The sequence below is a fragment of the Saccostrea cucullata genome, unplaced genomic scaffold (assembly GCF_032062105.1).
Source record: "Saccostrea cucullata isolate Sc308-1 unplaced genomic scaffold, CSIRO_AGI_Scuc_v1 ctg4482, whole genome shotgun sequence".
NCBI lineage: Eukaryota > Metazoa > Mollusca > Bivalvia > Ostreida > Ostreidae > Saccostrea > Saccostrea cuccullata.
In genome coordinates, this window is record NW_026931846.1 from 25,760 (window position 1) to 49,442 (window position 23,683).

The 23,683-nt window shown below is 31.5% G+C and overlaps 2 protein-coding genes across 2 annotated transcripts; one reads left to right on the plus strand and one right to left on the minus strand.

Annotated features, from left to right (window-relative positions):
- Positions 1-925: 925 nt before the first annotated feature.
- LOC134233682 (muscarinic acetylcholine receptor M2-like) lies at positions 926-21,476 on the minus strand. The gene is made up of 2 exons (XM_062715666.1): positions 21,049-21,476; positions 926-1,271 (listed from the first exon to the last, which is right to left on the minus strand). The coding sequence occupies exons 1-2, from the start codon at positions 21,474-21,476 to the stop codon at positions 926-928; spliced, it is 774 nt and encodes a 257-aa protein (XP_062571650.1).
- Positions 10,097-12,042, plus strand: LOC134233680 (uncharacterized). Its single transcript, XM_062715664.1, has 4 exons — positions 10,097-11,051; positions 11,221-11,259; positions 11,464-11,502; positions 11,622-12,042. Exons 1-4 carry the CDS (start codon positions 10,871-10,873, stop codon positions 11,924-11,926), a joined length of 564 nt encoding a protein of 187 aa, XP_062571648.1. The 5' UTR covers positions 10,097-10,870; the 3' UTR covers positions 11,927-12,042.
- Positions 21,477-23,683: the final 2,207 nt, after the last annotated feature.

Genomic DNA, 23,683 nt, shown 5'->3' on the forward strand with positions numbered 1-23,683 from the left:
CTAAATGTCGAGTTGAAGGGCATAGCAAGTGTTTCCTTCTTTTCACGTATAAGATTTTGATCAATTTCAGTAAAATTAAGGAAGCAAAGGACATTGATCCAATCAAATGACACACATGTACATTAAAGCATTATTCTACGAAAATCGTCTTTACAACAAAAAATTGCATAAGATTCTTAATTTTGAGAGTTTCGTTAAAATGCTTAGGTTGGTATTGCATAATTTAGATAAGCAAATGTCATTTGCAGTACATGAAGGCGTCCCATTTCATCCAAGTGTTAATATTAAGTAAGTGATTGCACAAACCACTCTCAAATACTCAGCTGATGTTTCTTCTTATGGAGCATTATATAACCGAGTTAACTTTGTTAACAAACAAAGGGTTTGAAAAAAAGTGTCATTTATTAATTTTCTTTAATGATTTAAAATGATTATTCGACAAATCATGCAATAATTTTAACTTCAGAGAGAAAATAAATATATAAATATAACAAGCACCAAAAGATTTGCATGCATATTAAAAACTGCAAAACAGCACAGAATTAGTCATCGTCTAAATGTACCTTTAGTTAATGCAATTAATTAATGTTTTTCATCATGATGTCCACGAAAAACAGTGATTTTACAGCTTTAAGTTCTCCGATAGCCTTGATTTGTTTGAAACATTATATAAATGAAAACTGATTACAATACATGTACATTGCTTATTAAGTCTTTTTACTTCAGATTTTCAGTTTTTTTTTCCTTTTCATGTACAACTAATTATTAATTCCATTGTATATTGAAATTAACATCAAAAATCAATATTATATAAATATCTTAATTAATTATAGAACTAATATGGTTACTTAACTGGTCGTTTTTATGATCATTCATTAATATTAAGTTTAAAAGGAATCCTTGAAGTCATACTAAGTAATTTTCTTTATTGTAACAAAACAAAATATAGTTTGTTCTTTGACACAGGAGTTATGTCATCTGTTTCACTGACTGTACAATTTGAGGCTTGATTTCGACGACTCAGAATTGAATTAATCGACGAATCTACAGTGATTTCCGCCGAGATGATTTTCCTCTGTCGTCGAACTACAAACAGAACCCGCAGATAACACCCGAACAGCAGGAAGAAGGAACCGTGGTGACCCACAATTCCTATTACGATAACCATTTCTTGGTTCAACAACGGGTCCCAAATACAGGTGTCGTCTGCTACGTAATTCTGTACACGGTCCAGTACACACGGGGGTAACCATAACACCAATGAAAACAACCTGTTAACATAACTTAAGACATAAATATTTTCAAAATAACCTATCTGTAAAATTTTATGCTTTTTGTACAATTGCGTAAAATAAGATAATAATAATAATGATAATAAAGCAATTAAAAAAAGAAATTTTACAAATAATGATAATACAGTGAGATGTTTGGAGATAACAAAAAGTTTTAAAGTTGAAAAGCTCATGAAACAATTCAAAACATGAACAGAGCAAACATGGACCTCCGAAACATCAGAGGTGGGTCAGGTGTCATGGAGGAGTAAGCATACCCTTCCGACCGGTCACACCCGCCGTGTATTCCTTGTCATGATCGGGAAATAACGGGAAAAGTCCAATGTCATTACAGGGTGTAAGAATTGAATTAACAATTAGTATGAAAAACGTCAGTCAGCATTTGACTCAATGATTAATTGTGTTTGCTAACAAGGTCATTGTATCGACCATTGAACTTACGAAATGATGACTTTAAACGAGACTGCTGATATTCTTCTTTCATCAACTTTTTTGTCTATAATTTACCTCGTTTTAGAAATTGGACAAACGTATAGCATGCTTTTGTGTATCGAATCATATATAAACCCCTTATGCAGGTGATGAAGGTATATTGCTGCATAGGTAAGGGAAGTTGAAGATTTCAAAGTGAAAGTCATCACGTTTATAATAGAGCTTGGTTGTTAGATTTCCATTAACGTCTTTTTCAAGTAAAATATCCAAATATGAAAAGGTGTCTCAGATTCTGTGGTATCTTTTATCTCAAGCTTACCAGGATAGATGGTATCGACATGAGAAAGTACGTCGTCGATATATCCAAATGTAGAGTTGGAGGCCACAGCAAGTGTTTTCTTCTTTTCACGCATAAGATTTTGCACAATTTCTACTTCATATGATTACATAAGTTTTTAAGCAGTTCATTTTGGTAAAATCTTGTGATGTGTGTAAATGTATAACTTTTGTATCAAGGAAACTTAAAAAGTGTTCCCTGAATCAAATTCTTGCAAAATAAAAACCATTGTGTTACTTACAATTCATCATGAATAAAAAATGAATTTTTGGTATATTTGTCTTAAATAAATAATCACTTTACTGTAAATTTATATATTATGTCTGCGAACTTTTACAAGAAACGATAAGTTTTTTGTTTACGTATGTTTGTAGAGTGTGTTAATATGGGGTTCTTAAGAAACACTTAAAGTTCCTATTTCATGTAGAAAAAATAGATATGATAATATGTAGAATTTAATCGTGCAATTCTATAGATTTTAAACATCGAGTATTCCATGATCGAAAATAACATTTGAATCACATGCACTTTTAAATCAAAAATAAATGTTTGAATACTACTCGTATTACTGAAAGAAAAACTTGATAATGCAAATCTACCGGAAAGTTTTTCATCTTTAACAGGCATGTCAAAAAGTATTTTTTTTTTAGACGTCAATAGTACTTTGTTTTAGTAATCACCATGTTAGCAAGCAATATCTTAGCGATTGAAGAAGTCATGAAAATAAAAGATTAAAAAGTCCAATACATGGTAATGTATATTGTTTTTGAGCGAATAGTTACTTTGTTTTTCAAAGCAAAAAATGATTAATTTGGAATATCGCTGTTTATAAATTTTGATAATTCAAATATATCACGTACTGCACCTATATAAAATTCTTGCAATGTAAAAAGTTACTAGTTTTAATTTTTTGCATGAAAACTTTTTAAGTGATTTTTTTAACATAATGAATTGATAATTCTACATGTTTTCCATTCAAAACCACTTACAGTTATCCCCAGCAAAGAGTCTAGCCTAAACCATTTTCAAAGTGGAAAAACGAATTGTTGACAGTTATGACTGGTTGAAATTGTAATTAGTAGAACACCATTATGGACACTTCCTGATAATCATTGATGATTGTTCTTGAAGAGAAATACTTTGATGAACACAGACATCAGAATTAAGCTAAGTTATTTGGTTTTGGACATTTTACCTTCAATGCAGAACGATTTTTTCTGAAAGAATAAAACTATTAAACACATCAAATGGAATTGAAAGTTCTTTGATTCATAACTCATAATTTTTAAATATTGTATAAATGCCCTTTTTACACGGATAATTTGAAGTAAGCTAAAGCGAATTAAATTTTATCTTTACAGTAAGGATACTACGATGTCAACTCATGCAGAGCAGATCTATTTAACATAATGTCATGGTGTCTGTTCACATTTAAGTGGTTTTCATAATTGTATTAGATTTTCACTCAATAAAGTATAGGTACCTAAGTTTGACCACCAAAATGTAGCATGTGACTTACACATATGCGTCAAAATTTAATTTTAATAGGTTTCGCTTAGCATTCACATGGATCGATGCAAAGTAATTTAATGCGAAGAAAACTAATTCGATTTAAATGAATTTGCATTTAATTCTTCGCGTGAACGACGTCATCAGGGGATGCTTTCTTCTATATGACGCCTGCTCCACCTCTGATATATTTGGACCTTAGTATATCCATACGGTTTTTCTTAACTTATTTTAGATATTATTGGATATTCATATGATGCATTCATTTACAGCAAACTTTTAACTCTAAAGCATCTAATTTGGATATTTTTTTCTCTTTCCTTGAAAGAATACAAAAAAAAACACAGAAAATAATTAAGATCTACTATCAACCTTTCAATGCTGAAATCATTATTTAATAAGGATGTCTTAAAGATCAATGAAATGAAATGTTGGTGTGGCATTCCTCCTCAAATGAATTCTGATGAAATAAAATATCTGCTCAATACAATAATTTTTTTTCCCAAATCTTATTTTGCTTACTTATCTATATATAGTTGCAACACCTATACCTTGTAAGTTAGTAGGAGAGATATATGGTACTGAAGGAGATAATGTATATGTGTGGTGTAGATTTTTGGCATGAAACCCAACGCTATTCCACATATAAATATCCACTGTATGCTTGGAGACATTTGGAGATAATGAACACTAAAGACCATAAAACAATACAAAATAGGAGCAGAGCAAACACGAACCTCCAAAACATCAGAGTTGCGATCAGATGTCATATGAAACGAATACCCTTTCAGATGCGGTAATTTTAGAGATTGCTTGGATGAGGTGGAACTTCAATAAATGTATAACTGAATCCTGATTTGAAGACCAAACATGTATGTAGATTTTTTTTAACAAAATATGCTTCAAATGCATATTAAAGCAGATGTCCTAAGAACAGAACATAAGAAGTGCCAGTCGGAATTCCAACTGGTTTCTGGTGATTTTTAATTTTCTAGAGGTTCTTTAGACTTTTTAGAGTCCATATGTGATTTACACCACGTTCAGCATATTTTGTAGCACAGTATATGCATATGTGACGTTTCTGTATTAAAGAAGTGAATATATTTGTAAAATTAAATCGAATGGCGAATATTATTTACTACTTCCTAACTATATTTCTTTGCAAGAGGAAGCGATTCATAATTTATACAAACTTCAAATTCCTTCATTATGGACGTGTTTGACAAGTTTGGCTGAAATGCATCAGTGAATCTTGAAAAGTCGAAAATATAGAAAAGTTTACGTACAATAAAGGACAGTTTTCGATCGGAATTGCAAATTAAATATAGCCCTTGGGTCTGGAATATGTACTTAACAACCTCTGCCATTCACGGTTTTTGGTCGATTATAAATGCTTTGATTTGTTTTCAAAATTAAATTTTTGCTGCATCTTAGTATTAAAAGTTTAATTTAAGAAATGTACGTTTAAAAGTCTTTTGTCATCGTAAAATTTACGGATTTTTTTTCTCGCAATTTTATGATTGCCTCATCTCAATCTTTACTGCCTCTTTCATCATACTAGTACTTTCAATTCACTAATAATTTAGTAGATGCATTTATTGTATCGCGATTTAAAAATAATCTGCAAAACTATGGATAGATCTACCGTATATAAGAGCCAAATTTAAAACGAGCACTTACATAAGGGAATAGCATAAGGTTGTAACCATCTGCCTCAAATTTATACCTATCATTTTTATAGACGGACTAGCTCATTTGATTTATGAGTTGGACCGTAAAATGTTTCTTTTTAAAGTCTGAACCTTGCACCACACTTTTAAAGTTTTAAATTTCGCCTTTTCAGCAGATAAACTTGTGTTAAATCCTTGTTTCCTTTTTCTATCCTTGATACAAGAAAAACTAAAGAGATGTCAAATTGTAACAATCAAATGTACAGTTGGCAGTGAGGCGGAACAAGCCTCAGAATAAACACACTTTCTCCGAGGACAAGAATAACTCACTATGTGTTACTCAGTGCAGGTATTCTTGGAAGTATTGAGCTGCGACGAATTTCAGTTGTATATTTTCCTTAGAATTTAATCACAATGATTTTGGCTACATATATCAGTAACTGTACTCCCTTGGTTTTCATTTAGGCCTATATAATTTGCACACATTAATGACGTGTTTTATTATATCCACGGATAAATAGCCTAGACATAAAGAATAGAATTTCAGAGACAGTAGAGTTTACCATTATGCACAATGAGAAATAAAGACAAATATCAATTATTACGTTTAGAGATGACAAACTCAGAAACTCAATGAAAGGGTTTCTTCTACCTCTACTCACTAAAATAAGATTTAGGAAAAAACAAATTGTTAAATGTATTCAGCCTAATGTAATTAATCGGAACGGAAATCGACAAGCTTTTTGTAGAAAAAAAACCAAGCCCGGTCCTATAGGTCAAATCCCTCTTTGTAATGAAGTGATCCTTTAAAAGGTATGTTTTACTTCTCTACGTCGAATGTTTCTATCAAATGAAATAAAATGCTTTTGTGCAGTAAGACTAACATTATTAATTGTGGGTTTTTTTTTTTTTTGTTTTTTTTTTCTTATACAATTTTGTGTTTCAACAGATAAATTGGAATAAGATATATCGTACATGTAACAGGAAAAAAGTGAAGTCTGTCAAACATTCGAAATAATGTCTTCCGATAGTAAGGTAGATGAACACGTTGAGCGGGGTAGGCACTAGTTTTGTAGATTGATTTTGAGATTAGCAATCAAGTAAAAAAAACTGTCGTCACATTGAATAAATCTAAATATCGTACACAAAAAATAACTAAATGCTTCGTTTTCATCTCAATCGCATGGATTTTATGAAATGAATACTATTAATTTTATTTTCTGATTTATGCAAAAAAAAATCGTAAAACCTATTGAAATGATTTTCTTTATCAAAAGTACAGGAGTCTGCATTACATAAACCATCAGTTTTAATATATTTCCATTTCTAATTTTTCTCTCTGTGATAACTCTTTGAAAGTTAGCGGAGTTGATATCTTCATAATTCTACCGGAATGTAAATTACGCAGGTCGATAGGTCAGGAGCTAAGGAGGCCTATCATGCATTCAAATCTCGTGCGCATCAGTCTTTGTGTCTGATGCTAGGGAGGCCAAATATGCATGTAAATGCGTCTACCTTTGTGCTTGACGTCAGTGGACGAGGACAATTAAAATTGGCATTGGGGTCCTCGAGTAATTTAAATCTATGTCTACATTTTTAAAATCTAAATTTAAAATCTATTTCACAATGAAATGGAAATACAAGGAATCACTGTCTAGTTAGTATAGTATGCCAGGGACATCAACGATAGTGGGAAACATGGGATAATTTATGCAAAACGTTCTTCGCATACTATACTAACTAGACAGTGATTCCTTAAATCATTCTTCACAGAGACTTGTTTAACAGAGCAAGCGCTCGCGAACATTTCTATTGCAGGTATAAGGAATTTTGGAGAGAGCTCGCGAACGTTCGCTCTGTTGAACAGGTTCACTCATGTACTGTGATTTCCTCAATTTTCATTGCCATTATTTTTTGTGGATTTTGTAAAAGAGACGTTTTCGAAGATACGTAATTTCCTGGAAAAACATTGCCTATACAATAATATATTTCTTAATTCAATGAACATTTAAATTCTTTAATCTGCTCAACAACGAAATCCTCGAAAACTGGTGCTCAACGAAAATTGATGAAACTACAGTATATGTTTGAACTAGGTGAAGTGTGTTTGAATGCTGCAATGCGAAAGAGAAAGATTGTTTTAATATTTCTTGGAGTATTGCTGACACCGACCATTGCAGCTTAAATAGCGATTTTGGTCCTATACTTGACAGGTGGGATATTTGCTCGTTAATTTCATTGATTTAGACTTGATAACTTTTAACTAAAAATAAAACTGATTATATGTATTTTAAAAGGGATGGACTATAAGGTATTTTAAAAAGCTTATTTTGATGAATATAAATACTGTACAATTTTTGTGAGGTAAAATTTTCTTGTTTTGAGGCAAAACTATTGGTTCATTGGGATTTGATGTCTTTGATGAAGAATTTTGGGGTGGTATGAAATTTTACATTTCGTGGTTGACGAATGAATATTTCGAAAACAACGAAAATTAACACCCCCCACCAGACCCCGAAGAATAATTACTTTCACAATAGAATTTAACTTGGCATAACAACTGTTTTGCTTTTAAAGGCGCATTGAGCAAGTTTGAAAATATTGTAAAAATTGATTTTTGCATCATTGGTATTTTTAGTCTCTATCAAGATGGTTGAGTTACTACATGTATCTCAATCTTATACAGGTGGCTAACCGTTGATGTGAATAATTCTACGTAAATAATCAGTTCCTTTAATTATTCAATTGATTAGCAAATTACTTTTTTTGAAACCTTTGGTGTGAAAGATATGAAAATGACTGACAAGAGTTAAACATTGTTGGCATTATATTTCATCTAAATTCAATAAAATATATATAGTTTTGTTGATTTTTTTCTAATTATTGGTAAACAACGATTGTATGCACAAGCTGACATACTGTTTATTTCGATTTTTTTTTCTGCACCCTTTTTTATGAAATATTAAACTGCAAGACATGTTTTATGTTTAATTAAAAGAAGCTACTTCAACACCTGAAAATTTCAGGTGGGATCAGGTGTTTATGGAGGATTAGTCGTCCACTCCCACAAAGTCGGATTGTATAATGCATCAGTTGTCGCTTTATTTCATAAAGAAATATTTCTATAAGCAGATAAGCAGGGTAAATGTTTAAACTTGATTTTGGATGTCTGTTTTGGTGTTTTATGAAGTATTTTCTTCATAATAATTAACATTTATTTAACTTTCTTGAAAACTTTCTTATTCAGAATGCATTTTTATCTCACAAAAAAACTAACAACAAGCTGAAAAAAATTTACCGACCCAAAATGATGCTGGAATATTGAAAAAGGAAGTTGCAACCAAAGGGCCCTCAGGTGTTTTTATTAAAAGGGGCAATAATCAACTAAGATATTTCACAAGAACGATAATCACTAGGAATAAGTACTGAGATTTAGGTAACTTAAGGCGGCTATGCACTCCCTTCGATAAAAGCAGCTAATTCAATTCAGTGAACTAGCTTTGAATAATATTCATGTGAAATATTAAATATTGTATTCACATTAAGTCATGAAATGTTTCGTGCATGTATAAGACACTTATTACATTCCATGTACATTTCAATAGATTTAAGACTGAATAACCTTTTTTGGTTTGATGTTTTTGCCTGTTTGATCAGTATTTGTTTGTCAAACGTCCCTTAAGGATATTTGATACAAACCAACTTATGTCCAAAAAATTGAAAATAACAACTTGGGTCATGTTTAAATGACTAAAATGAATAAGTTTCACCACGTAGTTTTTAATTTTTTATTCAAAATTTCACAAAATTGGGATTTGAACTTTGAAGTGAAAAATATTTGTATAGATTAATAAGAATGGTTTCAGAAGGGTAGACTTTTGAACTTCACAGAAGGTTTACAATTTCTTCATTTTATAGAAATTTAGTATTTGCATCATTTGCAGTGAAATTAGGCCAAGAAATGTATACCTATCCAGGCATCCATTTTTTGTTTGTATCATCTGTCCTTAAGAAAAATTCACATATATATTGAGAGGTCACCACTTGCCGTTGTGTGGATTCAAATTTATACCTGTACACCGGCACTTAAGGCTAATGAACAATGGTGGATCTTTTTCTCGTACCAGCACTTACTTCAATGATTGATCTCGGTTTAAATTCATAGATCATCCAAGAATCGGTCTCAACGTCCCGCAATAATTGGATCCAGAGATGTACCGGAAAAATCAACTTCTTACCTCGCGACTGTAGAACAAAAACTCTAACCACTACGTTACAAAGACATCTGATGAAATCACCGGTCTGATAAGATTAGTGATGTTATCGTTGATGTGAAGTATTGTGAGGTCACCCGTCATGCAGCGTTTATACTATTTTCATTTGCCATACTTTATTTACGTTACATGTTTATTTGCCTATAACATGCATAAAAAGTTTGGAAATCTATGGCATTCAAAAGACCATAACACTAAAAACGGGTCAAAAAGTTAAAGCATGCGTTTTATTTTGAAGTCACAAATGTTTAACACCGGCGGAGAACAACGTCTTAAGCGAAAATTTAAAACAAATCACGTTCACGTTGACGAGAAGCTGTTACATTGGCTCTTCTATTAAAAGTGGCTTACTCGAAGGATAATATATGGAATTTAAAATATAAATCCCATTGGCAGTCAAGGCATAGAGTTTTAAAAATGTAAATATAAGCAATGAATCATTATTTTAGAAAGATAGTCTCAACACAGCAGCGGTGTACTCAAACAAATTTTCATAACGCGCTGATGCGAGTTACTCGATTTGTTTGCACAAACCGGTGCGGTTATGAGACTGTTTCTTTCAAAATTTAATGAATAATTGGATATGGTAAATGTTTCGCACAAAGAAAACCTGAAAAAAAATCCTTTCATGCTTCTTATTTGAACCGAATCTGCTTACTGGTCAAAAATCCCCTTCAGGTATTAGCCTATAGGCCATTACAATCAATGTAAAAACAGAACTACCACATTTTTCTTCGTACGAGACGAAAGAGTGTTTAATCGGTGAGAAGGAACGTTTTATAGGTTACCCTAGGGAAGTGTACTTACGGGGCACTCTACAAGGTAAACAATTTATTTACTGCGACATTCAACATCGATGTATTAATGTGTATGCTAAAGGAATTTTCCTAACTACTCTTCATTTTTCCCCTGACTCCTTCCAAACTGCTTTGGCATTACATCTTGAAATTGTGACATGAATGTATATCTACAGTCTACACGATGCGTATATGATTTAAGGAAACGAACCATTTTTATAGGATGGTACTCATGGTACCTGAGGCACAACGATTTATTTATCCATAAACTTCGTGTGGCACGCTGATTCACATAAAGAAGACCATATAGTAGATTCACTAACCTGTATGTCAACAAATGAAATTAAACTAATTTGAAAAATGTAAAAAAAAAAAAAAAAAACATCCATGCAAGGGACTTTTATTTCTGTGCTTTGATTGAATCTATATAATCATTTTACGATCTCATCTTTCCTAGCTGCAAAATCTAATAATTGAAAACTTTCGAATAATTTCCATTTTCTTGTATTTCGTCATCACTTTCTCCTCCCATTTGTCTTTTTTTCTTTTTTCCAAACTAATGGGATTCCTTTTTTTCATTTCTTATATACCTTTTTTCCTGGACTTTTCTTTCCAGAAAACAATGGCAGATAACGACTATGTGTTACCCACAGATTCCATTCCTGACTTACTTTGGGATTCCGTTCCTTCCTTTTTTCCACTTGGTATCGCTGTGGTTCTTGGAGCTTTGGTCTTGTCAAGTATAACAAAACTGTGTATTCTTTACTCTTTTTGCCTTCTTATGTACTATTTCATTTTGAAAATAGAGGTCCAAGAAATAAGTGCAAGAATTTTGACCTTAACTCATGTACAATACACATGTACATCCTATCAGACTTAGAAAATTCCATTTTTTTCAATATTTTTCAGACAACCGTGTGCAGGATGCGAGGCTATCAAATCTGCAAGGTTTAGTTTTTATTTTTATTTAAAGAAAAAAAACATTGTTATCAGTTTAGTCACTATATGATCAAATAAACATCAGCTAGGGGTGAATAATCTTTTAAAACCAACTACAAAGGTATTGTTAGTGTAAGTAAAATCACTTTAAAAAAAATGATAATATAATTATAAAGTTTTGATTTGACTAATTAGATTTGTTTTTGGTTTTAGACCAATTGTTGGAATGTGAACAAAAAGCAAACACACCGGGTAAGTACATGTAGATAATATTCCAAAAATTAAATTCTATCAAAAGATTTGAAGTAACATTCAAATAAGGAAGGGGCTTAAGAATATATTTACATTTTTTTTTTCTTTATACAATAAAGAACAAAGGACTGTAATAATGTGCGGGGCCGATGATGGAGAAATCCGGTGTGAAAACTCCAAAACTCTAACCATTGTGTCTGCCAACTATGGACGAACTGAGCCTACAGCCCAAGTTTGTCCGTCTACTTCAGCTACGATGGACGATACCAACTGTAGATTAGATGTTCTCAACAAGCTGTCTCAAGAATGTAATGGTAAAACACGGTGTGCTGTTCCAACTAGATTGAATGACTTCGGAGGTTCCAGTGTCAACCCTTGTCCTAACACCTATAAATATACAGAAGTTCAATATACTTGTTCGTAATATATGCTTTGTTTTCACTTGTTTTTGTTTTCCATTTTCGCTCGTCAAGGGTCTTCGGTCCAAGCCACATCCTAAAAACCTTTGGCTAGATAAAATGTTTTATGTATTGGAAAATGTTCAGAATTGAGAATAAAATGTTTTTATACACTGAATATTGCAAGAATGCAAAGTAATTACGTGATTTTGTTGTACTCAGTCCCTTTCAACATATGTGTTTTCGATTTTAGTTATAACTTACCATTTCAAATATATAAGCATTTTCTTTAAGTTCTTTTAGAAAGTTACTAACTTATTACTAGAAATTGACCGATAAAACTAAACAAAATGGTTATTTTCATAGTGATGGATTAGGTCGTTGCACAAATTTGTACATCTAAAAAATATTTCTCAAAAAAAATATCAGATGATTTTATGTTTAATGCAAAGATAAAGATTGACCGTGAAAAAGAATCGATCCTTGAAATAATAACTGCACAGAATCTGGATAAACTGGTACAAGGGATAAAAGATTAGTATGAGTACTGACTTTGACAAAACCAACATTTACACTTTACTCAATAGAATACGTATAAATATTCCAATGTACAGTATACTGTCATAAGACCTTCCATTATTTCCCGATCATGATAAGGAGCACACGATAGATGTGACCGGTCGGTAGGGTATACTAACTTCTCCATGGCACGTACTTGATCCCATCTCTGATGTTTCGAAGGTCCGTGTTTCCTCTGCTCCTCTTTTATACTGTTTTATGAACTTTTGATCTTAAATACTGTTCGCGAAACGAAGGGATAAATTATACTCAACAAAAAAAAGAAACGCATATTCAGATTAAACTTTTCAGTTTAAACCTTAATTTTTAAAAGTGATTTTAGAGTGAGTGCGTTGTGATAAAAATCAAATAAGTTGTATGCTCCAAATTGAAAAGTTAAACTGATGTCATTGATCGCCTTCAAATTCTAGAGGCATACGTCTTTGCCAATCCATACGTCCTTTGCAACCTCTCAGCGCTAGTGGATTTCCAATGTACGTCGTGCACGAATACCAGCTCCTCTCAGTCTTTTACGAACAATTTGTGCACTTTATGCTGATTTCAGCAGTTTTTACAGCAGTTCCCAGTCAATTGCGCAGGTGCTGATTGAGGATCTGACGGCCCTTTCTGGGTGTGGTAACCCGCGAACGGCGGATTCTAGGTCTGCCATCTGTGTTCTAACTGGTGGAGACGTGCGTTTAACTGCTGCAAAGCCGACCGATGTGCAGTTGCAACTTTCAGTTGCGTAGTTCCGGTTATAGTCTGGTCCTGATTTTTAAAAGAAGGCTAGAAATGACTTCTAACGGCAAATAATTATTATTTCCAGCAAATTTTTTAAACCTATTTCGAGTGTGTTACGAAAAAATCTTGGCCTTCATGAAAATGACGTTAAAGAGGTCAAAAGGGTGATTCAAAAAAAATTTTTCTAAAATGTCGTTCAAAATGAACAACTAATGAGTGAATATCTAACTGAGTATAACAAAACTATAAAAAAAATATAATAGAATGCTAAGTTTAACTTAGTTTAACTTATAAAATTTAATCTTTTCTACACTTAATTCGAATTTTCTCTGATTTATTTGTCTTTTGTTCCTTTATTCTTCTTTGTTCAGGATTTTACATTTGCAAACATCCGTACACTGCAGATTTGTATTTTTTCCTCGACATCTCACTATTCTACAATTGAATGATGGTGCAGCTGTAAGTTGAAATTCAAAATGGCGATTCAAAATGGCGCATATTCCTTTTTTTAAAAATTATTTCTTAAATTTATTTACATTGGAGAGAGGATTTGTGAATATCTTATTGATCGAAGTACAACTATGCAAAATTCCAATACTAAAGATCAGGTTATATGTGTCAAAATGGCAATTCAAATGACGTTTTATACACTCGATTTTGTAAAATACCCAAACTGCTTAATTACTCGTTTAGCAGATTTTGAAAATAAATAGTTTTTTATATATTCCTGAAATAATGTTTAAATATTTTTAGGATATTTTTGATGACTTATCAAAGAGAGATTATAAAGATAAATTTTTACGACTATTCCGAAGACATTATACCTATTACCCGTCCTATCATGCTTCTTCAAATAAAAAGTTAATAATATCATACAATAATTGCTGTTTTGGTGACAATATGAAAACAAAAAAGCGTTATTAAGGCGAGTGAACATTGTAGTTCGAGGGCTGCATCATACAGTTGTTGGAAATTTTGATCTATTTTTAGTTTTAAATGTTTATGTTCATGTGGAAGGACTAGTGCAACATAGCTTAGTATGATTTTTAAAATGATGAACCACGACCAATTAAGAGTAATTGTTACATCATATAAATTTGAATATATTATAATATCCAAATATAAACATATTTATTAAGAATTATCAGTATAATATACGTAAACCATAAATTGATTGTCAGCTCCTGTGTCCCTACATTTGCATTTTGTTATTCTCAGTTAAAAATTCAACTGTATTCTCAAATATTTCATGTTGTGAACGGTCCTCCTCCACCAATTTTGTATTTAACAGTGTATATAGATTTAAAAATTTTGAAATTTACAAAATCTGAAAGAAGAAATGTTTGTGATCAATCCTCCATCGACTCTTGATACAACCTTACACTATCCTAACAAAGAAGTGTGGTCAAGTTGCCTGTAAAGTTCTTGGAGTGTTCGACAAGAAAATTTTGTTTGAAGTGTTGACTAGACAACAGGAATGGCTTAGGCCTATTGGCCAAATATAGTGATAGGAATAAAATGCAGGCGCACTTAAATTGCATAATTATACAACTTTTCTAACCAAAATATACACACAATTTGATTCCAGATGATAAAGTTTCATTTTCTTGTTTATAGCAAACCCTAAAAGACAACACGCGGCACGAAATAAAGAGCTACATGTCTTGAATATCAGAGATTTTTTATTTGCTTGAAAAGCATATTTTACGTCTTTTACGTTTTGGGATACCCATCTCTTATCCACAACTCCTCTCATACCACTGGATGAAACTTATAAACTTTCACAAATCTTTATTACATCTAAGCATATTTTGGGTTTCACCTAGCAAAACATGGACACTGTCATTATTATATTCATATGGGAGACAGGGGGTATTTAGTGAGCTCACAGTACCTCTACTTCATTTTGCATAAGGTTTTGGAAAACAAAATAGACTTTTAACATTTGAACATAAATGTGTTGTTCCTTGAGTGTTGATTGATTGATTGTATGTTGTTTAACGCCGAATCGGCAATTTTCAGCCATGTTTCAGCGGACTATCAGTTTAAATAATCGGTTTTTGAAGGATGTTGGTTTCTCTGGCGGCCCCCAATGAGCTTACTCTTTTTGCAGAGAAACGATCTTTTACGTGCCAAGTGGGTTGTCATCCTTGACACGGGGCACCAATGAAAATACCAAAATTCCGAAGACAGACTGAAACATATTCAGTTGGAATAGAAGAATCAGGGGATAATATGTTCTTATAAGTGCTAAAAAGCTAAACCAAAGTATTCGATATCGGACAAGAATTTCTGTATATTTGATGGTGTGCTGGGGATGTTGAGGTAGAAATGCGAGTTGATAAACACAGGGTTCAATAGGTATGGGGGCTCACAACAATCGGTCAATTACGAGGTGGAAAATTTGGAAACTTTTGAGTCGAGTTTGATTTAACTATTTCCAGAAAAAAATGAATCTTTTCTAGTATTTTTTGTTTGTTCATATTTAATGGACTAATCAATATACTATATATGTATAAAAGAAACTGTAATTTATTTTCTGCAAAACAACTCAAAATTAAGCAGTTTGACTGAAAAGTTAATATGAGTCATTTTGAATTGCCATTTTGAGCTAAATAACACATTTTAAATTTAAACAACTAAATTTTCCGATTTAAAGTGATCATATTAGTGTTTTAATAGAATTCTACATAGTTAATTGTACTCGCTCAGTAAGATATTCACAAATCCTTTCTCCTAATATGTAAACGACATTAAGAAAAATGAAAAAAAGGAATATTCACCATTTTGAATTCCAGCTGCACCATCATTCAATTGTAGAATAGTGAGATGCAGAGGGAAAAAATACAAATCTGCAGTGTATGGATGTTTGCAAATGTAAAATCCTAAACAAAGCAGAATATAGAACAATAGACAAATAAAACAGAGAAAATTCGGATTAATGTTAGAAACACTAAATTTTTGAGTTAAACTAATAATGTTAGCATTCTTATATCATTTTTATAGTAAAGATATTCACACATTACTTTTTGAACGATATTGAGAGAAAATTAGAAAAATTGGATGTCCGCCATTTTGATCGCCACACGCTTTATGAAAGCCAGCATATTTTTTCGGACAGCATTCTAAATAGGTTTATGCTGGCAAATAATAATTATTTGTAAAAGTAATTAAAATCGGACCAGGAATCATTGTTAGAGCTTCATTGCGTTCATCTTTGTTTAGGCGTGGCATTGCAGCATCAACATTGTAATCAAAGCAAAAATGTGGGTTTAATAGGAGTGTTTATTGTTTCTCTAAATCCAAAATTTCATTAACCCCCGATTTAGGGCAATCATACAAAACACTATTTTCATAAACATTATTAATCAATTTTAGGGAAATAATTCAATAATTTGGGTTTAAAAGCCCAGTTATAGGTCACATGTATTTAATTATAAAAAATATAAGTTGTTCCATATACTTTTTCAAAATTTCTTTGATGACTTAAAATTATGCGTTTCTTTTTTTTTTTTTTTTTGGTTGAATATATAATAAGACCGTTGGACTGTCCGGTTTTTTTTTACTGTCTTTTTTGTTAGAGTAGCTGTTTTACTTGGTTTCTGCAATTTTTTTTTTCATAGTTACATGTACATCTTGTAAAAAATAAGTAAAAAAAGTAAAAAACAAAAAGAGTAAAGTACATCTTTATGAGGTATCGATCAAGTGAATGCTTCGTTCTGCTCTCATGGGTTTTACCAGAATTATTCTGTCTTTAATCTTTAGATTAAGAAAAATATAAAGACCCTTATAGGTCGGGACCCAATACAACATAAATATTTTATTTCTAATATTTCTAATATCTGCATTCATCGATACAAACTGTTCTCATTGTTCTTCTGAACTGTTGAACAAAAAAGCGTTTTCAACTCATCAAACGTTTCTTTTTTTATTTTCATTACACTCATTGTAAAAATTTCTAACAATATGAATTTTAATCTGAATTACATTTTTCAACCTTTTAGCATGATGTTATCTAATCCGACAGGATGACTATTTTGATGGATTGCTTTCCCTACGTTTGCGTAATGTTACATTTTTGATACTAACAACAGGAAAATGCCAAATATATGTGTAAAATACAGATCATATGTCAGGTCATAACAGAATTTGTAATTTATAGCAAACTGACAGCAGTTCTCATTTTTATAGCATTTGCTTCATATTTTATCATAGAATTTTTGTACACCTTATTGTAAAAGAAAATATTACACAAGGATTTTTTTCTGTTTCAAGATTGCCTACGACACTCTCCATATAATTGTATATCATCAAATGGTTTGAAAGTAACAGAAAGAAATGACGAAGGCTGCAAGTTTAAGTTATTTATCCATTATACACGAATGTGGTTTTTATTTTTTTTTTTTAATAGATCTAGATCTACATGTATTCGGTTTAACAAAATACTCAAAAGATCTCAATTTGCAACCTGTGGCAAAATTTACAGCATGTCATTAGCGTTTACACTCTTGCGGTGATACATTTCTAATTTGAATTACATAAACGTGTAAAAATATTGTTTATTAAGTTTTTTCAAAGTTTTACAATGTGTGAATGGTTGTTCTTTTTTTCCCTATTCTTGCTGATTGATCCAACGTAAAGGTGACAATATTCAAAGATGAAATGAAATATATTTGCTACAATTACATACATGTATAACTGTTTATTCCAGGTCATAAATTTTACATTTTATGATTCAAAATAACATACTTGTTATAGAGCTCATCCTAAAATCATTTCGTGCTTATTGCTCGACAAAACATATACCCGATGGATTGATGTGATCGGGATCTTTATATTCAAAGAAAAATATCAGGTAAAGGTCATTGTAAATCTTTTTTTCATTGGCATCATATACCATTTTCTTAAAATGGTTCTGCCATTTTTGTGCTAAGTAATTTTAAAAGGAATTAAACATATGGCGATAACGAACAGTATTCAAAATCAAAAGTTCACAAAACAATACAAAATAGGAGTAGAGCAAAACGGACCTCCGAAACATCAGAGATGGGATCAAGTGCCATGAAGCAGTGAGCATACCCTGCTGACCGGTCATACCCACCGTGTGTTCCCTGTCATGATCGGAAAATAACGGGAAAATTCGTAGACTGTTCAGTGTATAAGCAATGGAATTAACTTACGAAATGATTACTTTAAACGAGACTGCTGATATTCTTCTTTCATCAACTTGTTTGTCTATAATTTACCTGGTTTATTTAGAAATTGGACATACGTATAGCATGCACCTGCGTATCGAATCGTATATAAACTCTTTTTGCAGGTCATGAAGGTAAATTGCTACATAAGTAAGGGAAGTTGAAGATTGTAAAGTGAAATTGATCACTTTTATAATAGAGCTTGGTAGATTGTGGTAGTAAGATTACTATTAATGTCTTTTTCAAGTAAAATATCCAAATATGAAACAGGGGTCTCAGATTCTGTGGTATCTTTTATCTCAAGCTCACCAGGATATATGGTATCGACATATGAAAATACGTCGCCGATACAATTTATCTAAATGTAGAGTTGGAGGCCACAACAAGTGTTTTCTTTTTTTCGCGCATAATATTTTGCACAAATTCTGTTTCATTTGACTACATAAGTTTTTAAGCAGTTAATTTTGGTAAAATCTTGTGATGTGTATAAATGTATAAATATTGTATCAAGGAAACTCAAAAAGCATCTCCTGAATTGAATTCTTGATAAGTAAAAATCATTGTGTGGTTTAAAATTCGTCTTGAATAAGAAATGATTTTTTGGTATATTTGTCCTAAATCAATACTCATTTACATACAATGCAACATAGTCTGTAAAGAGCACAGAATTACTTCACTTTAAATCAATATATGTCTGCAAATTTTAACAAGAAACACGCAGATTTCTGTTTACTTAAGTTTGTAGAGTGTGTTAATATGGAGTTCTTTAGAAACACTTAAATTTCCTATTTCATCTAGAAAAGGTAGATATGATAATATATAGAATTTAATCGTGCAATTCTAAAGAATTTAAGCATCGAAGATTCCATGATGGAAAATAACATTCGAATGACACGAACTTTTAAATCAAATATGTATGTTTGAATACTACTTGTGTTACTGACAAAAACTTTATAATACAAATCTACCGGGAAGCTTTTCTATTTCAACAGGCATGTCAAAATGTAAAGTTTCTGTAGACATTATTAATCGTCATGCATCCCAGCTGTCTAGCTATATCTGTGCGATCGAAGAAGTCATGGAAAGAACAGATTTTTTTTTAGTTTGTAACCCTTGGAAATGTCCAATACATAGCAATGTAAATCAACAAATCTTCTGATACAGTATTTTAAGGAATAGTTAATTTGTATTTTAAAGCGAAAAAATATTTAATTTCCAATATTGCTGTATATGAATTTTGATAAATCAAATATATAAGGTCTTGTTTTTAAAGCTTTAAGTTTTTGTATGAAAACATTTTGACTGATTTTTTTAAACATAATGAATTGATCATTTTACATAATTATGCTTTCCATTTAAAGCATAACCACTTAAAGTTATTCCCAGCAAAGAATCTGACCTAAATCATTTTCAAAGTGGAAAACAATTAACTGTTTCGATTTTCAAAAGGACAAGTGAACAGTTATGTCATTTTGAAATTGTAAATAGTAGAACACTATAATGGACACTTCCTGATACTTAATGATGATTGTTTTTGAAGAGAAATACTTTGATAAACACTGACATCAGAAGTAAGCTAAGGTATTTGGTTTTGGACATTTTACCTTGATTGCGGAGCGATTTTTTCTGAAATAATAAAACCATTAAATACCTCAAATGGAATTTAAAGGTCTTTAATTCATAACTCTATGAGGTTTACCATTCATGTTAAATTTTACAGATATTATTGCATCAATAAAAAGTAAATTTCATAACAGATAACTTTATAACTTCTCTATGTGTTGTTGGCGTTTGAATGTTTTTGCAAAGTGACATGCAGAATTCATGTATTGTGGTTCTCAAAGATATTCATTCTTTTTTACTTCAACAAATAATGTTATGTGGCTCTCGCAAGAAAATGAATTCATATTTAATTCCACTATTTCCTTTAAAAATACGGATATTATTTCAATTGTATCATTCTATTGTAATTGTTTTTCATTCATTAAAAGAATAGGGAGGGAAAATGATTCCTAACACGGAACTATGTTCATTTTAAAATGTTTTTTTTTTATTGTTTGAAATAGAATTATTTGTTTGATGCATAAAGATATTCTTAACGTTTTATTTTTTATTTTTTTTTTTTGTTATCTTAGAGAATACACTGTAAACACTGTCTTGTTTTCGTTTGTTTTTACCTTCCTGTTATTTAGTTCAAAATGGTGTGCTTTCATATAATTAATAATTTGTTTTGTCAGATAAGATTTGTTAACCTGTCAGAAGTTTGTAGTAATAGATATATATCAGGAAAAATCATCGACTCATTAGCAGCTCAATCTGATTTGTTCTATATGAATCTCCCTGGTATTAAAATATAAATCAAGACTCTGGGGCATGCTTAAAACAAGTCCCCTGAAAGAATTGAATGATTATGTTTCATACGAATTGCAGAATATGTTAAAATCCTTCGTAAGTAGAAATAATTAATTCATGAAATCTATGGTCGATACAATGCCCTTGTCAACAAATACAATGTTACATGTATACAAAGGATAACAAATTTGCAACGGAAATTAAAATGTTTTGTTTTATAAGTTATGGGATATTTATAATTACTGCTAGTACTGTGCGTCAATGTAAAGCATCAAATAAAATACTTCTAATTAGATACTTACCATGCACCACATATCATCCCAAGGGCTTTCTTTTTATTATGATGAGATTTGTAATGTATCGGCCAATTTACCGCCCAGAATCGGTCAATAGAGATAATACATAGCGTGAAAACGGACGCGAACGTCATTCCATAATCAAAAAATATCCAAACACCACACATTATCCTTCCAAATGGCCAGTAACCAAGAATATTGTCCAAGGTGTAGAAACTCATTGCCGTAACAGCTACTAAAACGTCCGTCAAAGCTAAATTCACTACGTAAAAATTAAACACCGTCTGAAGACGTTTGTTACTTTTAACGGCGACCAGTACTAGGATGTTACCAAAAATAGTAACAAGGACAATAAAATAAAGGAACACACCAAGAGCGATTTTACTCCAGGGGACATTTGTTTCGTTGGCGGTTGAAGATGACGACTGATTCATGGTTTCCTCCAGAAACGGATATTACAATCTCTGGCAACTTAATCTTCAGATACACGCTCTGTTTTATACTGTTATATCAATACTCGAGAGAGTAAAAATGCATATATATCATCAGGCTGATCATTATAGGATTTCATCTTACATAGCGTTCGGAGCTTTAATTTTCCTTCCTCTATTAAATAGGATTAAAGAGATAATAGATTCAGAAACACGTAATATCATATAAAATACGTCGAACACAAAATAGTAAATAGTAAATTTTTAAATGTTTTCAAATGAATTTCAAAAATACGAGATACTGAAGTCAGATAAAATCACATCAGTTCTTTAATGCCTTGACTGTTCAATATTATATAATGTAATATTTACAATTACACACAATGCTGATGAAAACGATGGATAAAATTACGTTGTATTACGGTTTTAAGTTTTTTTCCCTTTCAAATCATTATGTAACTCTTTTCTCAAGTCCCTTACACTATCTTTTTTATGAACATTAACCAGATTTCTTCAACGTCCAAAGGTACATCAATACAGGTTTGCAAAAAAAAAAATCCTGGGCAAGCACTGCTTAGATTGCCTGCCAACAAGGAAAGTGTGATATTCCCAAAAACATAAGAACTTTTTAAATAAAAACTAGAGTTTTCAATCTCATTATCACAAACTAAGTAACTGTTAAAATAGAAAATGCATACGATTTGTAGCATCTTAATGAAAAGCCAAGGAATTTCTGTTCTCAAGAGTAATGGGCCGGAAACCGTTACGTACATATTAGACAAAAAAGGACCCAATGATACTTGCTAACAAGGCCATTGTGTCATTTTTGCTAACAAGTTCAATCATACCAAACTGTTGACTCTCTGGTCAACACGGTTGTTGAAATCCCCCTAAACATCTATTTTTCAATCAGTGGCTTATTTAAAATGATGATTTGCACTTCAACTAAGCTTTTGAATATAGTACTGGGATTTCAACCATCTTGTTTTCAGTCGGCTATCATGCATTTACAATTGATTGATAACGAGTCTTCCTATGAATGGATTAAACTAAACGTAGCGGATACATCTGAATGTAAAAAAAAAGTTTCTTTTCTTGTGTGGATTTTTTAAAATCGATTTTACTTATAAGAACGATCACCAATTAAAAGAGCATAATTAGTGTCCATCATAATTCAAATAGTTTGTTGAAAGACTTGGTCTCTAAATACAACATAATTTTGCTGTTAATAGAACGATAGTTATTTTCCCCCAAACTAATTGGTTAATGACCAATTACATGGAAAGAAAAAAATCCGAGATCCATTTTTATTAACGTCCCAGGTGTCTATGTTTTCGATAAGCTTCGATTTAATTCATCGTGAGGATTGGTTGTGTTAAAAAAAGAAAATTGTACGTTTTGATGTTATGGAAATAAACAGTGCTCAAGTTCAAACAAACGTCCATTAAAACAATACAAATAAGTTAGATGGATACAGTGTTGGTAAGGCTTTATGCTTTGAGGGAAAATTATGCTTTTCAATTTTTAGAAAAGTTACTCAGTGTTATTAGATATCCACAGCTGATTTACATTACTTCTTGAATATCATTGTACAGTTTTATTGTAAAGTTTCTCCTTCCCTGCTGTTACATGTAATATTTTAGTGAGGAGTAAAGAAAGATGCTTATACATGTAATTGGTGGAACCTTATCTGCAACCAGTTATCTATACTAGTATCTTTGCTTGCAGGGATTTTTATGAAGTTTAAAATCAGTTTTAGGTATTGTACGTAATTCAAAAACAATTTTAATGTTGGAATTATCAAAAATAAATTAATTGACATGAACTTGAAGGATTTCTTTCTTAGAAAGGGGGCCAAGAGTATGAGTCAATCAACGAGTTGCAGAATTCAATCTCAGTTCCTCTAAAATACAATTAAAGTAATGAGCCTTACAAACAAGGACAATGTTAGCCAGAACCATTACATACTGATTGCAAAATTTATCTAAATTCTTCTTTCACTTCTGAATTATTGAACATTTACAGACAGATGATTTTCATATCTCCCTTAAATGCCCTAGATGGCTTATCGATAATGCGAGATTTTGACATCCATTTGATACTTTTTATCCATTCTAACAAAGTTTCAGGGTCTTCTTTTTTAAATTTTGGCCAACTTTCTGACGTAGTTTTTCACAGAATTCGTAACATTTGTGATATATTTGGCGATA